Source organism: Conger conger, chromosome 5, assembly GCF_963514075.1.
Source record: "Conger conger chromosome 5, fConCon1.1, whole genome shotgun sequence".
Taxonomy (NCBI): Eukaryota; Metazoa; Chordata; class Actinopteri; order Anguilliformes; family Congridae; genus Conger; species Conger conger.
This window is the reverse complement of record NC_083764.1, coordinates 6,306,136-6,323,797: the sequence shown is the minus strand read 5'-3', so window position 1 is coordinate 6,323,797 and position 17,662 is coordinate 6,306,136. Positions and strand designations below refer to the sequence as shown.

The 17,662-nt window shown below is 49.2% G+C and overlaps 1 protein-coding gene across 7 annotated transcripts in view; it reads right to left on the bottom strand.

Moving 5' to 3' along the window:
• Window positions 1–15: 15 nt before the first annotated feature.
• LOC133127991 (nesprin-1-like) overlaps window positions 16–17,662 on the bottom strand; it is a 207,698-nt gene continuing 190,051 nt past the window's right edge. For 6 of the 7 annotated variants that reach the window (XM_061241165.1, XM_061241158.1, XM_061241159.1 and 3 more), the window contains 11 exons: window positions 17,034–17,325; window positions 15,117–15,185; window positions 13,867–14,000; window positions 12,980–13,106; window positions 11,226–11,425; window positions 10,271–10,474; window positions 9,495–9,623; window positions 8,878–9,090; window positions 7,667–7,759; window positions 6,117–6,175; window positions 16–1,203 (listed from right to left, as the gene is read on the bottom strand). In XM_061241165.1, coding sequence (XP_061097149.1) covers window positions 960–1,203; window positions 6,117–6,175; window positions 7,667–7,759; window positions 8,878–9,090; window positions 9,495–9,623; window positions 10,271–10,474; window positions 11,226–11,425; window positions 12,980–13,106; window positions 13,867–14,000; window positions 15,117–15,185; window positions 17,034–17,325 — 1,764 coding nt within the window. In that variant the 3' untranslated portion in view covers window positions 16–959. The remainder of the gene's footprint in view (window positions 1,204–6,116; window positions 6,176–7,666; window positions 7,760–8,877; window positions 9,091–9,494; window positions 9,624–10,270; window positions 10,475–11,225; window positions 11,426–12,979; window positions 13,107–13,866; window positions 14,001–15,116; window positions 15,186–17,033; window positions 17,326–17,662) is intronic. The other variant, XM_061241164.1, reaches the window with a different exon arrangement.

Genomic DNA, 17,662 nt, shown 5'->3' with positions numbered 1-17,662 from the left:
TGATCATAAACGGTATTAGTTTGAGTTTATATTTAATAATTTTCTACATCACCAAAATAAAATAAAAAAACAACCATAATACATTTGCATATTGTATGTATGTGTATATTAAATGCAAACAAAGTTCTTGGGTCAGCATTAGCAAACTGTACATAGTTAAATAACCTTTATCATCATTTCATTTTTTTTTTTTTTTTACACATAGCATCCTCACGCAATCCAGTGATCTCAATTTGCACATCCAGTTATGATCATTATTAAAAATTAGCCTCCTCGAATGTTCCTGCTCACAAGCTGTCGGTGATTGTTCGCTTTCAAAGCAACGATTACAACTGCATGCCAAAAGGAAAAATATAAAAAATAATTGCCATATATAAGCTATTTAAAATGTTAATTTACAAATCATTTAATTCATATGAGTGAGTTCACTTTTTTTTTTTTATACTTAAAACACTGATGTAAAAATACTTTTCTTCACTGAAAAGGAAGACATTATAGCATCGGGACAGAGCAACACAAGAGCCGTATCTAAAACAGTGCTTACGTCAGTGCTATCCAATATCGTGAACGGGCACTCTCTTCTCGCACCCCCGTTTTTTGGTATGTGAAGGAGGCTTGTTATTTAATTTGAAATAATACTTTTTCTTTTTTTTATATCTCACGCAATTTTGACATACAGCAAACCCGGGAGTCTCGCGCTTGATTCTAACATCTACGCAGGTCGATTCAAGACAAATTAGCAGCTGTTTTCACCTGTACAAAGACACAGCACAGTTCGACTTTGGCTAACCGTTGTAAATAGTGCTTTTTTTTTTTTTTCTTTTTTTTTTTTCTTCTGCCGTTTCCACGGAAACTCAAAAACATAACAGTATAATAACCGTTAGGGGGGGAAAAAAAAAAGGAGAAAAATAAAATAAAGTTACAAAAATAAACCGATGGTCTGTCGGCGTTCTCGGCTTTCATATGGGCGGCGGGCCGTTGGTGTAGCGGAGCATGGGGTGGAAGGAGCGGGCGAAGTTGTTGGAGTGGGTGCAACTGAAGTCCTCCTCCGTCATGGGCACCAGGCACGCCAGGCCGATGATCAGCAGCAGGAGGAGCTGGAGCGGCAGCGCCGCCCGAAGGACGCGCAGGAAGAACGACTGGCTCCGGGGCGCCGGCTGCGCGTCAGAACGGGAGGAAGCGGACCCAGCGCCTCTGGGAGACCTGCGCGCACACACGGACAGAAAGCACACAGCGGCCCCGCTGCTCGTTAGACGCCGCTGACGGCGCAGGATGCCTGGCCGCCAGGTCCAGAGGCCTCGCCCTGCGTTCAAATAGATATCCTGCAGTTCCCAACGTCTGGCTGTGAGACCAGTGCAGTTGGGGTAACTCCCTACAAAGAGCTTGGCGGTTACATCAATGGTGCCATAATTATTTTCTGCAGTCCTTTTCTACTTCCGGTTTTTATGTGCTAGTTATGATCTTGCATTGGCTCAAAGGTTCGCATTTCATTTTCATTGTTTTATGAATAGATCGTCACATGCCTGCATGTGGTACACTTTGCTCCCTCAGGCAGAGCCAAAAGGAGGAGGAGGGAGGAGGCTTGTTCTAAAATATCTGTTTGGGACAGATGGGAGGGTGGTTGTCAGGCAAAAACAAAAAAATATATATTTCTTAAGTATTTTAGTCTTGCATTTGGACTTAAAAACAAATGTATGTTACTCTTCTAAGTCTCATTATAAGACTAGAGCACTTTATTTTATTTTTATTTATTTTTTTACAGTGAAGGCCTAGCTGTTCTCACAGCTGTGGGCGGACGGGCACTCCAGGCCTGGAGCAGGTGTGCGAGTGAGCAGCTTCCACGAACCGCAGAAATCAAATTTAGACTTCAATCGAGAGACCTCCATCTTGTTTGCCCGCATTCCAAGTTGAGCCTTGAGAGGCGTTTCCGAGGGTTCTCGGAAACGGAATAGAACATTGAATTACCACTACATCCCACAAAAAAAAACATAATTTAGCTCACTGCGAAGGACATTTGGTAGCAGTGTGGTGCAACGGCTCCAAATTTGATCCCCAGGTAGTGCCGATTGCCGGTACAAATCGATACTATGTAAAAGTGAGAAAGATGTGCAAGTCGTTCTGGATAACAACTTGCGCTAACTGGCCATGCTTTTACATAATTTAAAGGAAGTTTTCGTAAAATGAGCCGAAAAAGTAAGCCCTAGTTGACGTCACGCCACAAACATCGATGAAACCAGCTAGCGGAGAGAAGGCCGATGTTTTGCTCAGGTTGTGGAGTCTGTTCTAATAATGAACGGAACATACCTCGCGGGTCATTTTAAAAGCACTGCGGTAATCCGGACGAAGGCTACTCTGACCAGACGGACACACGGAAATGGACGTCAGAGAGTTCTAAAAGGGGGAAAACTTGATGTACCCGTCCTGGGTCTCTGTGCCTTTTTATATTTCCTGAAAGTGTGCCGAGAGCGGGGTTGGTTGGGTGGGGGGCACCTTAGCATCCGATTATGCGCATGGCAGCGCCTCCGGTCTCCATGGCGACCTCCGTACCACACTCCATTTCAATTTTGGGCCCAATTACCGTTTAAGTAGCGGTCACCAATACGCCGATTAGCTCTCTCAGCGGGGGACACCTGCGCTCGTCATCTTGAGCGCCCGACAAAATTACCCCCCCCCCCCCCCCCCCCCCCCCCATCATTTCAATCCCTCAGAATGACATTTAAATACCTAATCTAATTTAAAATCAGTTTAACCACCTTGCAGGAAGCAGCCCCGTAATCTATAAACTAATCAACGAGCCATTATTTCACATTACTTTGTACATTACTATGTGTGTAGAATCGCATTGAATTACAAGGAACAAATCTCGAGTCGTCCCTAAAGCACATCGAATGGATCGTTATTCGTCGTTGAATAAATTGCTCTATATAACTGGCCGTGGAACTCGTTTGTATACATTAAATCAAGCCTCAGTAGCACGCAACATGGGCTCCAATGTTTGTTGTTCCAATGCAAGATCAACCCAAGACTGATTTGGATTAAGGACTGCAAACACACTCCATGGCTGCTAAATGTATTTTTTACACGATAATACATTAATGCACACATAAAGATAAAAATAAAAACCCTGGTTACATATGAAAATATGAGTGCCATTGTCTTTGGGATGAACCGGATCTGTTGTAAAGTGCATGCTCGCCAGTCCAAGCAATCGATCAAGAACAGATATTAACAGGAAGTGGACAAGCTTTGACGTGCAGTGTTAGAAATCACCAGCGATGTGCTGCAAATAGCGTTCAGCAAAGTCTTTTTTTTTTTTAAAGAAAATAAATATTTCATTTCAGTGTTACCAGATTGTGAATAAACAAGGAGCTTGCTGGGAAGATAGCAGAAGTCACACTGTTAATAGCTCCCAGTGTTAAAAGGTCCTAGTGTTAAAAGCTCTTGGTGTTAATAGCTCCTGGTGATTTTCTCTCCTGTAGTCTAAGATTCTGAGGTAGGCAATACACAACAAAAACCAAATAAGTCTGAACAAGTATTTTAGTCTTATATTTAGGCTTAAATGAGGTGAGACAGTTTTAATCGTTTTAAGACTTTATCTTAAAAATAAGATTATCCGCTAGTCTGCACCTCTCTCATTTTTGGGTGTGCACCATTCTGTATATATAATCATTTTGAGATTTGCCAATAGGGCAATAAAATTAAACTTGTCAAGCAGTCATTTTTGAGAGAATAACATACAAAGTCTCACCGCAAAACAAAGAATGGCAATATTTTTGTCTAATTTAGGAGAAAGGTAATAGAAATAAGAAGATTTTAAGTCTTAAGATATAAGACTAAAATACTTGAGTACTTCTTCGTTGGTTTTTGCAGTGCACTGGTGCGTGTCGAATGGCCTCCTGGGTGAGCTATAGTCACAAATATGAGATACTTCACCCAGGCCTTATCTGTTTGTGACATATGTCCCACAGACCTTCTTTTCAAACTGATGGCAAAGGGTTATCTACGTCTAAGATAAAGGTGTGATAGCATCCTTCGGACTGTTCACAGACACCTCGGCTAAAGGTCCATAATTAATCACAGTTTTAATCCCAGGTCTCGTGACCGGGCGGGGGGACCTTTCGTTTTGCGCTGTGATGTGATTCACGGCCGCTGTCCTGATCTACAGGACCGTGGCGGGAAAGACATCGCCGTGGAGACGCTTATTCAAAACGAAACGTGTCTGGGGTGCGGGAGAGAAGCCCCCCCCCCCCCCCCCAAAAAAAACCCCCCTATTGCACCCCACATACCAGGGATCATCAACTCCGGCCAAGCATCCAAATCCTGGCCTGTTTTTCTTTTTCTCCTGGGTAATTAGCGCCACTGATTGGCCAGACTGTCTTCACACCTGACTCCCAGGTAAAGGGAGGGTGAACACACCTGACTCCCAGGTAAAAGGAGGGTGAACACACCTGACTCCCAGGTAAAGGGAGGGTGAACACACCTGACTCCCAGGTAAAGGGAGGGTGAACACACCTGACTCCCAGGTAAAGGGAGGGTGAACACACCTGACTCCCAGGTAACGGGAGGGTGAACACACCTGACTCCCAGGTAAAGGGAGGGTGAACACACCTGACTCCCAGGTAACGGGAGGGTGAACACACCTGACTCCCAGGTAACGGGAGGGTGAACACACCTGACTCCCAGGTAAAGGGAGGGTGGAAAACCAGCAGTTCTCGGCCCTCGAGGACCGTGAGTTGCTGATAACTGCTCTACGCGGTGTACAAACAAAAAACGTGCACCGGTAAGTGTTCACTAAGTGATTTTTTTATCTCGACCCAAACCAACCTATGTCCATACATGCACATTTTAGGCATAATAATACCATATTATATATAATTCTGCCTTTAGTTGCTCCTTACTTAACATTAAAATAAGACTCTTGAGGTTGAACTGCGCCATTTCCTAGCATGGATTTGATCGAGGGCCAGATTCTTTCAGGATAAATTTTAAAAATTGCCACGAATCCCTAGCCATTGAGCCTGCAAATTTGTTATGGAAGCTGTGTTTTGGCCAAACTCAGGTTTTTTTAGTAATATTTTTTTGGAAGTTTGGAGGAGGGGTAGGGTAGGGTGGGGAGGGGGGGGGGGGGGCATGGGGATGGGGATGGGGATGGGAGCAGGAGGGGGTAAGGGGGCGGGCGGGGGGGCGGGTGGAGGAACAGGGGAGGGCTTAGACCAAAGTGCACCCCGTCACTTCACAAAATGGAGAGCCCTGGCCCACATGGCAAATTAGGAGAGAACAGGGTGGGTTGTTAGTAATAAAGCGGAAGTGATGTCACACATGAGATAGAGAGACAGAGAGAGGGAGAGGGAGAGGGAGAGAGAGAGAGATAAGGAGAGAGAGTGTGACTGTCGTTGAAAACATTGTTCATTGCAGACACTGCTGGCCTGGCAACTAGGGAGAGAGAGAATTTCAGAAGAGAAGGAGCATTAGAAGTCTACCGCCACCTAGTGGGCTAGACGGGCACTGCAGGACCTGTTGTCGCTGTCGTTGTTGTTGTTATTGTTGTGGTTGTTTTAACAGGGAGGGAAGGACAGACAAGGTCTTCAAGCGCAGTCTGGACGGCGTTATCAAGCAGCCAAGGACAATGGTAGCACAGAAAAGCCTACACTCGATACAGGGCGACGGGTCGGTTCTTTGTTTCCCAGAATCAGTAGATTCCCCACTGCACGTAACACCTAGCATCTAACGTAGCATCTAGAATTGTAGAAGATGATGGAATTCATATGCATGACCCTGATTGGTCTGTATAACTCAAATCTGAGTTATGTGAATGTGATTGGTTATTTTAATGGGCCCCTGTCACAAACGGGGCCGGCGTTTCCTGATGCTGGTTTGTCCCGAGGTTTCGAGAGAGACACGGTTATGGTCGCCATGCGCGCACGTATCAAGGAGGACTGGCACCCCACTTCTCCCAGAAATACAGGAATAGAACGTGGTGTCCGGGATTTGAGGGGGAGGGGAGGCGGGTGCTGGATTTGGGAACACAGCTAGCCGGGTTGTGTGCTAGCCGGGTTTGGGATCATGACCTGAGTTCCATTATCTTCCGGGAGTTCTAGAAACCGGGAGGAAAGTACCTGCGGTGTGGGTGGCTGACTGGGGGTCCAGGCTGAGAGAGACTACATTTGCCCCGTAGCTGTGTGCAATGAACAGGGAGTAAAGAAAGAGAATGTTCAGTCCAGGCAAATAAAGACAAGCTACCGATGAACGAAACAAACAAAAAAACAAAACTAACGAAACAAGAAAAAGAGCAGCAACAAAATCAAATGAGGGTGACAGGTATCCGACCATGGGAGCAAGGAAACTGGCTTTTCAAAGGGCATTGTGCGTTCTGATTGGATGCCTTCAGCTTTGACCTTGTTCTGATTGGATGCAATGGGGCCTTCACCCTGTTCTGATTGGATGGGGTGGGCTTTGACCCTGGATGTTGCAGGCCTCAAGTGTCCAAAACTGTTGCGGTATGTCTGGCAATGGAGTCACGGATAATAGTCATAGTAGCTAGCTTCCAAAAATGTGTCGTGGTTTAAGAACTGTGTGTGCTTTTTTTATGGCAACATGATATAACACAATTTGTCAACTACTGGAACTATGTGTTCTTTTTCTCTGACGGGGAAATGATGATTTTGAACTGGAATGAAGTGGAAAAATATGCCTTCGAATGTGCGTCTGAATTCAAACTCCTGTGATTGGGAAAAACCTTTTACAGCAATGAAATGGTCTCCATGAATGTTGGTGGGGGGAAGTAAACTGCTAAGCTGAATGGAATGATGGCTGGAATCTGACCAAAAAAGTTTCAGAAGGAAACTTACAGCTGTTTAAACTTTTTGCTTGTGAAATTGTCTTACCCCTTTGGCAAATCTTAAAATGAGAAAACCTAAGTCTAGATATCAGACTAAAATACTTGATGAGATCTTATTTTTTGTTTTGTGCAGTCTGAAGTTAACTGAAGTTTGAAGGACCAAACTGTCAGTCCAGCCCAATTGCGATCTACACACCTAGATTTAATATCACCCTGGTTACGCTAACATCAGTGTGAGAAGCTGTCAGGCTATGTCTTGCGATTGGTTCTCGTTGAAAAGCCAGTATTCCTTGTGCAATTCACTACAAAGGGGTCTACAAAGGAACTAGTGAATGTAGCAAAAAATCAGTTGAAAAAAAAAAAAAGACCAGTAATTTTTTTTCTCTTAAAGACAAGAAAAGAGTTTACAGATGTACATATTAAACAGGATATAACTAAAACACAATTTATTCAGGAGAACTAAGGAAAAGGGGGAGTCAAACGGGAATCAACGGAACGGGAACGACAGGAGCGAGGGAATCCTGTTGGTGGGGGGGGGGGGGACAGCATGCAGAAGGGGGGGGGGGTAGGAGAGGGCATGATGGGATAGGGGAGGCCCTGTAGCGGGCGAGGTGGAGGACCGGGGAGAGAGGAGGAGGAGGAGGAGGAGGAGGAAGGGCGGGTGAGGATTGGGGCGGGGGGGGGGGGGGGGGGGGTGACCTGGGCCTCTACTGGAACACTCGCAGCTCAGCGACGCTCTACGGTTTTTTTCGGACGGGGAGCGAGTCTCGCTCCGCGCGTGGGGAGCGGGGCGGGGCGCGGGGGGTGGGGTGGGGGGGGTCGCGTTACCGATCGGCGCCGGCTCGGCGTGCTCCGGCCCGAGGCTGGGCTCAGGGACCCCGACGTGTCCAGCTCGTCCGCCGAAGACCACGAGGACAGGTCCTGCAACGCCCCGCACCCCCCAGAGCAGAGTTAGCCTCTACTGCCGATGTCACAGTGCAACAAGATAACATAACACACGCAGTAACTCAGCCTAAATGATAACCTGCAACGCCCCACACCCCCCAGAGCAGAGTTAGCCTCTACTGCCGATGTCACAGTGCAACAAGATAACATAACACACGCAGTAACTCAGCCTAAATGATAACCTGCAACGCCCCACACCCCCCAGAGCAGAGTTAGCCTCTACTGCCGATGTCACAGTGCAACAAGATAACATAACACACGCAGTAACTCAGCCTAAATGATAACCTGCAACGCCCCACACCCCCAGAGCAGAGTTAGCCTCTACTGTCGATGTCACAGTGCAACAAGATAACATAACACATGCAGTAACTCAGCCTAAATGATAACCTGCAACGCCCCACACCCCCAGAGCAGTTAGCCTCTACTGCCAATGTCACAGTACAACAAGATAACATAACACATGCAGTAACTCAGCCTAAATGATAACAGGTCTCGTGACAGAACGCCGCAATGTGAACAAGTCTTATCAAGTGTCTTGTAATAAGACTTAAGACTTTTTTTTTCTCTCAAGTAGAATATTAGCTTTTCTTAAGTCAATGTTCGCTTGACAAGTAAATTGTTCTTACCCCATTGGCAAATCTTGAAATGAGTCAAACTGTCATATCTCATTGGCAATGGAAGCCTAATCTGACTAAAATTACACTAAAGTACTTGAGACTGACTTGGTTTTTGGTTTTGGCAGGGAAAGCAAAGGTGATTTTAGCCTAGTTGTAAGGCTAATAACGTAAGTTCGCTGAAAACTAACGAACAGAAATCTAAATTAAGGGGTGGCCTGTAGCGTAGTGGTTAAGGTAAATGCCTGGGACACGCAAGGTCGGTGGCTCTAATCCCAGTGTAGCCACAATAAGATCTGCACAGCCGTTGGGCCCTTGAGCAAGGCCCTTAACCCTGCATTGCTCAAGGGGAGGATCGTCTCCTGCCTAGTGTAATCAACTGTACGTCACTCTGTATAAGAGCGTCTGCCAAATGCCAATAATGTAATGTAATGTAATGTAATGTAAGATGAAGAGTCCTCATTCTGCTGGGGCTCTGACCTGCTGACTGCCGGTGATCTCCAGGGTCTTCTGGAGGGCGCGCAGGTCACGGGTCACCTCTTTCAGGAGCAGTTTGAGCCGGTTCCCGATCACGTGCACCTTCTCCTGCGCCTCCAGGCAGTCGCTGCCCTCCGACTGCACCAGCAGCTGCCGGGACAGGTCCTGCAGGGAGGACACCTTCAGCTGGGAGTCCAGCAGCTCCCGCCGGATTTGCTGCAGGACGGAGGGAGGGGGGGAGGGAGGGAGGGGAGAGAGGGAGAGAGGGGAAGGAGAGAGGGGAGAGGGAGAGAGGGGGAGAGGGGGGAAGAGAGAGAGAGAGAGGGAGGAAGGGAGAGAGGAGGGAGAGAGGGGGAGAGGGGGGAGGAGAGAGGGAGAGCAGAAGAGAGAGGGAGAGGAGGGAGAGAGAGGGGGAGAGGGGGGAGGGAGAGAGAGGGGGGAAGGGGGGAGAGAGGGAGAGTGGAAGCGAGAGGGAGAGAGAGAGGGAGAGAGAGGGAGAGATAAAGTGAAAGAAAGAGAGATTTCAGTAACACATTTTGTGGCAATAGAACCTGCTTGGTCAGTGCAGATGATGAATTGTAATGAGCACATTTCAGGCTGAACGATATCGCCGTGCGTACAGTGAGCGTGCGGTGGTGCTCATGGAGCAGGTCGCTGTCGGCGTTGTGGTCGATGGGCACGATCTCGTTCCTCCGCCGGTCGATGTTCTCCAGCCACAGCAGCAGGCCGTGGCTCATCTCGTGGAAGTCCTGCAAAGAAGGACAGAGGCCGCTCAGTGGAACTGCGGCCCCCTGGGAACTGTAGTTTTAAACCCCCCCCCCACAGCCTGACTCACGCAGTCCTAAGCTCATCCAGACTGCGAGTTGAATGTGATGGCTTGCATGCGCATATGGTGTGTGCATGTGGCATGTGCATACGTAAACCAACAAATTATAATCAGCTAGAGAGTGGGAATGGAAGTGGGGTTTAATACTACAGTTCCCAGAAGGCTCCAGTGCGCATCTTTCTGTGCTTTCCGTCCAATTTTCCCTGGGAACCAGGTGTGGACTCTTTATCCAATTAATTAATTAGGCCAATGAATTTAATTAAAACAAAAAACCAGCAGACATTGTGGCCTTCCAGGACTGACGCTTATAAACTGGATCTAACTCATTGTCCTACGACACTGGCTGGGAAAATGAAATCTAAATCTGAACACAAGTGGATAGATTATTTTTGCTCATTCTCCTTTTGCAGCTTATTGGGAAGCGATCTAGAATAATCGATGGAGGAACTCGGGCCTTGATTCAGGGTGGGGGGGGGGGGGTCTACACGAGGTGGTCTACACCAGGAGGTCTACACGTGGGGGCCTACATGAGGGGGGCTACACGAGGGGGTCTACCCGAGGAGGGCCTACCTGACACTGCATGAGTGCGTCCTGCAGGCTGCCCCTCCAGGCTTCCAGGGCCACGCCCAGCCGGTCCCAGCGGGCGTTCAGCTCCTTCAGCCGGGCCTGGAGCCGGCGGCGGTCCTCCTCTGGGCCCTCCTGCAGGAACTCCCCGCTGCACAGGTTTATGGAGAGCACGATGGCCTTGCGGGAGTCCACCCCCTTCTGCAGCTCCTGGGGGGGGGGGGATCGGGGGGGGTCGGGGGACGGGCGGGAGTATGGGTCAGGGATTTTAACATTTTAACATTTTCTCCTGTTACATTATTGCCATTTGGCAGACGCTCTTATCCAGAGGGCCGTACAGTTGATTAGACTAAGCAGGAGACAATCTTCCTCTGGAGCAACGCAGGGTTAAGGGCCTTGCTCAAGGGCCCAACGGCTGTGCGGATCTTATCGAACCGCCACCTTGAATGTCCCAGTCATGTACCTTAACCACTACGCTACAGGACGCCCTCATGTCTCAGTTCTGTTGCGTCTGCTGAACAGAAAGTTGACTCTGAATGTTGTTTTGTGAGGGTGGGATTGTTGGCACAGCTAGGATGTTGGTGAAACATCACATTAAAGTGTTACTTTTTTTGGGGACTGGTCTCACAGACGCAGATTAAGCTTAGGCCTGGACTAAATCGAGTTCAGCATGGAGAATCTTCATTCACCACTGAATGTAGTCCAGGAGTAGGCTTAATCAGTGTCAGCGAAACCAACCCAAAGTGCGGAATCGGCCCCAGGACAATGGCCAAAAATAACTACACTCTGTCTCGAATAAGTACAGCTTTCTGCAACTGGATGTTCAGTTCAGGTCATGAATCAGGCTAAAACACAAACCTGCACCCACACCGGGCCTTTTCGGGTAAGATTGGCCGCCCCTGCCTTACAGGGTTACCTGCCTTAAAAGGTTTTCCGCGCGCGGACAGACCGCTCCGCTCACCTTCAGCTTCCTGATTCGCTGCTCGATGGTCTGGATGTCGGTGTTCTGGGCCAGCCCCCTCTGCTGCTCTAGCTCCGCCTCCGCCTGCCCGAGCCACGCCCACACGCTGTCCAGGTCGGAGTGGAACTGCTGCCACTGCTGGAGGTTCTGCCTCTGCCTGAGACCCTGAGCCTGGTGCAGCTCCCAACGCTCGATCACGCCTGGGTACACACACACACACACACGCGTTATACACACACACACACTGCTGGAGGTTCTGCCTCTGCCTGAGACCCTGCGCCTGGTGCAGCTCCCAACGCTCGATCACGCCTGGGTACACACACACACACACACACACACGTTATACACACGCGTTATACACACACACACACTGCTGGAGGTTCTGCCTCTGCCTGAGACCCTGCGCCTGGTGCAGCTCCCAACGCTCGATCACGCCTGGGGTACACACACACACACACACACACACACACACACACACACGTTATACACACACACACACTGCTGGAGGTTCTGCCTCTGCCTGAGACCCTGCGCCTGGTGCAGCTCCCAACGCTCGATCACGCCTGGGGTACACACACACACACACGCGTTATACATACACACACACACACACACGTTATACACACACACACACACACGCGTTATACACACACACACGTTATACACACACACACTGCTGGAGGTTCTGCCTCTGCCTGAGACCCTGCGCCTGGTGCAGCTCCCAACGCTCGATCACGCCTGGGTACACACACACACACACACACACGCGTTATACACACACACACGTTATACACACCCGCGCGTTATACACACACACACGTTATACACACACACACACACACACACACACACACGTTATACACACACACACACACACACACGCGTTATACACACACACACACTGCTGGAGGTTCTGCCTCTGCCTGAGACCCTGCGCCTGGTGCAGCTCCCAACGCTCGATCACGCCTGGGGTACACACACACACACACACACACACGCGCATTACACATACACGTTATACACACACACTCATTATACACACACTCATTATACACACACAAACACTGCTGGAGGTTCTGCCTCTGCCTGAGACCCTGCGCCTGGTGCAGCTCCCAACGCTCGATCACGCCTGGGGTACACACACACACACACACGCGTTATACACACACACACACATTATACACACACACACACACACGCGTTATACACACACACACACACACACACATTATACACACACACACACACACACACACACTGCTGGAGGTTCTGCCTCTGCCTGAGACCCTGCACCTGGTGTAGCTCCCAACACTGTTAAACACACACACACACGTTATACACACACATTACACACACACACATTATACACACGTTATACACACACACACACCCATTACACACACAGACACACGTTTTATACACATACACACACACACACACACACACATTACACACACACACATTATACACACACGTTATACACACACACACACACATTACACACACACATTATACACACATCCTGAGCCTGGTGCAGCTCCCAGGGTTCGATCACGCCTGGGGGTACACACACGTTGCGCATTACACACACACAGCAGGACAGCAGGACCGTGCCCTCACTGACCCGAGGTCTGTGGCTCTGTGCTGTTTGGGTTTATGTGTAAATAGCAGGACCGTGCTCTAACTGACCTGAGGTCTGTGGCTCCGTGCTGTTCAGGTTTATGTGTAAATAGCAGGACTGTGCTCTAACTGACCTGAGGTCTGTGGTTCCGAGCTGTTCAGGTTGATGAGACCCGACGGCTCCTCCTCTTCCTCCTTCAGCTCCTCGCCCACCCTCCTCACCGTGTCGATGTTGTAACGGCAATCTCCCTGCAGCCTCATCTGCGCAGGGAAGAGGGGGCGTGTCATACGCGTGTTATTCACCAGTCACAGCCAAGCCACACCCCTTTAACACTTGAGTGACAGCACACAGCTCTACACACGAGACCGAGAACAGCAGCTTAAACATTAATTAACATTATTCCGTTTCATAAATACATGAAAAATATAAGTACATACATTTAAATACCTGTAGTTCCTAATTAAACCGTACTAAGCCATATTTCCGTATAGGTAGACTAAGAACAACAGTTTCAAGATTCTGCCCAGGGCAGCTGAACGTGACGCTAACAACAGGGAGAGAACAGTGAGAAAGTTTGTTTTGAATACACAGTAGCCTGGCAACAGAGAGCAGAACAATGATGACAGTGATTGGTGGATACTTCTTGGCTTCTCTGTGAGCATTCGTCAGGAAGTGGCCATAAAGCATCCACCAATCACCTTCAGCCGTGTTCTGTTGTTGTTAGCAACAATGCCCTTGCCCCTGTGTTATAACCATAGCTCAGTTTGAGACTGTGCCCCACACCTGAGTCTGAGTCAGTTAAGTAATTTCCCCCGGATTCAAATACTTTTCTGCGCTCGACTGATCTTGCCTGGTGCAACCGAGCCAGCCAAGAGGACCAGAAGGCGCGGTTTGCACTTTTCGTAGGTTTCAATACACTGCACAAGCTCAGGAACGTGCAGAAAGGTATTTAAATCCAAAACGGCAGTGTATTTGGCCCAGGTCTGCCGTACCCAGAGCTCCGGCAGGGTGGATACTCACGTAGCCCATGTAGTTGCCGTCCGTCTCTGAGCTGGGGCTCCGGGCCACGCCCTCGGGCTGCTGCAGGTGGAAGTGGCCGGGGTCAAGGGTCGTGTCCAGTTGCCGGATGCGGGCCTCCAGCGTGCCCGGCTCCACTGCGGGACAGAGAGATTCGGGGTACGGTCAAACACCCCTCCCTGCTTGAGAAAGGTCTGCTCCACGGAGTTAACTCAACTGCGCCTGCCACTGAGTCCAGCCATAAGCGGGAGAGAGGTTGGGATTTTGGGATTTTTTTTAGTGGAGGGTCCTCTCTCTCATCTGATTGGTTATATAGCCTGTCAATCGTGTTAGCTAGCCACTTGTGTTTTCTTCAGTGCAAAGAAAACGCCCCTTTCTCTGTCCTAGGGGCGAACCCGGAGGTCAGAGGGATTCTGGGAATCCAGTCAGAGGTTAAAGGGGAGGGGTTTCAGCCATGACAGTTGCCCGGGAGTGCTGATTAGTCGACAGCAGCACGGAAGGGGCGGGGCTTGCGTGTTCAGCAGCGATGCGTTTTTTTTCCCTTGACGACGACGGAAGTCCAGAACATGCACGCACGAATGAGCGAGAGGATCTGCTCCAGAGATCTTCGACATGACATGAAGCGCTTTGACATGACGTGAAGCAAAGAAGCAACACTTTTCCTTGAACTTTATGCCATAAAGTGTGCATTACACTGTCATTAGCGTGACATTAACACCGGTCATAACCAGTCAGGGCAGTGATTACAGCTTTAGATCAGAATGTGTGCAGGAATGTACTGTGGTAATTATGTCAAAATGATGTCAAAATATGTCAAAATCTGTTCGAGAAAATTTGCTCTGTTTTCACGAGTCGATCTATGATCCATCATGAGCTGTAATAAGCTGTCATGGCAGGTTACGACTGGTGTTACGTCACGCTTATGCCAGCATCATGTATGCTTCATAGCATACATGCTAGCATGTAGCTCAAGTAAAGTGTAACCCCCCAAAAAAAACGATGTTAAAAAAATAAAAATAAATAAAAATAAATAAATAAAGTCTTAGTGTAGTTATGGTGCAGTTAAGGTGGGGATGGGCAGGGGTGGTTAGTGCGTTCTGTTTCACCATGAGTGGGGTGTGGGGGTGAAGAAGTGCCCCTGGGGAGGGGCCGAGTGGCGTGGCGTGGCGTTAATCGACGGGTGAAACAGGTGAGCGTTATTGCCCCTGGGGTCAGGGGTCAAAGGTCAGGGCATGCTGTGGCCAGCGGCCTACCGGAGGAGGCTCTCAGTGTGCGTTCTGTCTCTTTAACATACGCCTCTGGGCTCTCTGGGATCACTACATCTGGAAAGAGACAAATACAGTCACGTGTGAAGGCACATCTTGGAGCCCAAAATAGCCCTAACACCCCTGGGAGTTCAGTCTGATGTGAGCGGACACAGCCTACTGGACTGAAGTCTCATTGAAAGACTAAAACCCCCGTTAAGAAATACTTATTACGCAGTGTATAATTCGCTTTAAACCTTTATTCACCCAGCAGATCCTCGTCGCCACAGCTGCTGTGCAGAGTGTGTGTTAGTGTGTATTAACGGGCTCGATCAACAGCCGTATTTATACCGAACTAATCTGTCACACACTGAAAATATAACATCACCGTATGCAGTGGATTTACTTTAAAAAAAAATTATGGACAGTGGTTGTCGGCAATTGTTAAGTATATGTGAAGACACATTAGTTCATTATTACAAAAGTCACGCATACTTAATAATGCTGTGAGCAATACTGTCCATGATTTTATAAAGTAATAATTTTGAGTGTACATTTAGTCACAAACAAGTAAGTACCTTTGGGAATGGGAACTTTCACAGGGATGTAACAACCGTGTTACTAACTGCATTTCAACCAATGTTATTGCATACTGTACCAATGCACAGCATACTTTTTATAAAGTGCTAGTAATGATGATTTAATGCTAGTTATTTCAGGAATCGGGGCTATGTGCGAGTAGCACACAGTAGTAACGTAGTAGTTCAGCTCTTTTGCACGGGGAGTTTCTTTAGGAAAACGTTGTTCACGGATGGTGTGCTGTTCATCTTCAGCGTAGCAGATATGAGTATAAAACAGAGATACTCAAATCTGGGCCTCGAGGCGAGTCGTACTGCCGGGATTCCTTTCTACCTGAGAGTTAGCTGATAACGCCCCTGATTGGGGCAGAGCTGTAACTGACCCAGGTTCAAATCGGTCCTGATTACAGGGTTAGAGTGAAAAGCAGCAGCACCGCTCAGCGTCCCGGGTGTACGATGTTCGGAGCGGGACACAGGACATGGCGTTCGCTTCACACGGGACAGATATGGCCCGGCGCACACGTTTCTGATGGCGTGGGGAATAAGCGTGGCACACGCGTGTGCTAAGCGTGGCACACGCGTGGGAGTCTCACGGTTCATGTGAGAGGTCTGTGAGTGTGGTGTGTGCTCGGATGAGGTGGTTCGGTTAAAGTGTGGAGGACACAGCATGTGGGTAAAGGGAGTATTTGTGTGTATGAGATGGTGTGTGTGTGTATGCATGTTTATGTGTGTGTGTGTGTGTGTATATGTGTGTGTGTGTGTATGTGTATATATGTGTGTGTGTGTGTGTGTGTATGTATATGTGTGTGTGTGTATGCAGCGCTGCGTGAGACCAGCAGGGGGCGCTGACTGACCCGTGAGCGTGGCGCCGGCGTGCCTGTGTGTGTGTGTGTGTGTGTGTGTGTGTGACTGACCCGTGAGCGTGGCGCCGGCGTGCCTGTGTGTGTGTGTGTGTGTGTGTGTGTGTGTGTGTGTGTGTGTGTGTGTGTGTGTGTGTGTGTGTGACTGACCCGTGAGCGTGGCGCCGGCGTGCCTGTGTGTGTGTGTGTGTGTGTGTGTGTGTGTGTGTGTGTGTGTGACTGACCCGTGAGCGTGGCGCCGGCGTGCCTGTGTGTGTGTGTGTGTGTGTGTGTGTGTGTGTGTGTGTGTGACTGACCCGTGAGCGTGGCGCCGGCGTGCCTGTGTGTGTGTGTGTGTGTGTGTGTGTGTGACTGACCCGTGAGCGTGGCGGCGGCGTGCCTGCGTCTGCGTGTGTGTGTGTGTGTGTGTGTGTGACTGACCCGTGAGCGTGGCGCCGGCGTGCCTGTGTGTGTGTGTGTGTGTGTGTGTGTGTGTGTGTGTGACTGACCCGTGAGCGTGGCCCCGGCGTGCCTGTGGAACTCCTCGCCCCCCTGGCCCTCGCGCGCGCCCGGCTCGGCGCTCAGGTCGTAGTCGTGGTCCCACTCCAGCGGGATGGAGTCCACGCTGGCCGGCGTGTCCCGTCCGGAGCGTCCCGCAGGGGCGGGCACGGCCAGCGACGCCGAGCGGCCGGAGGAGGGCAGGGGCGACGCGGGGCTGCCACTCGCACCCAGGCTGGACAGGTCGCCCCCGTCCTCCAGGTCCAGCTCGCGGTCCGACACCTCGTGCTCGTCGTCCGTCAGCTGAGGAGGGAGAGAGGAGACCGTGATTACGCACTTATTCTACCCGCCTTAATGAAATATCTTAATATCTTCTTAAGGCCCGGCAATTAACTTGTGTCTCCCGTAGGGGATATGACTCTCAGGACTCAATATTCTACTATACTGAAACCTACACTAGAAGGAATGTTAAATTAAAATATGTTGTTTTTTTTCCACTTTTCACTTTTTTCTGCCAGGTCTCAGAAGGATATTCAACAACCATTCATTTCGGTATTAACAGCAAAGTGTGTTGGTGTGAAGTGCCTCATCCTGCCTTCAGCCAGTATGTAACGTCTGCGATGTCGTAGTGAAATGTCTT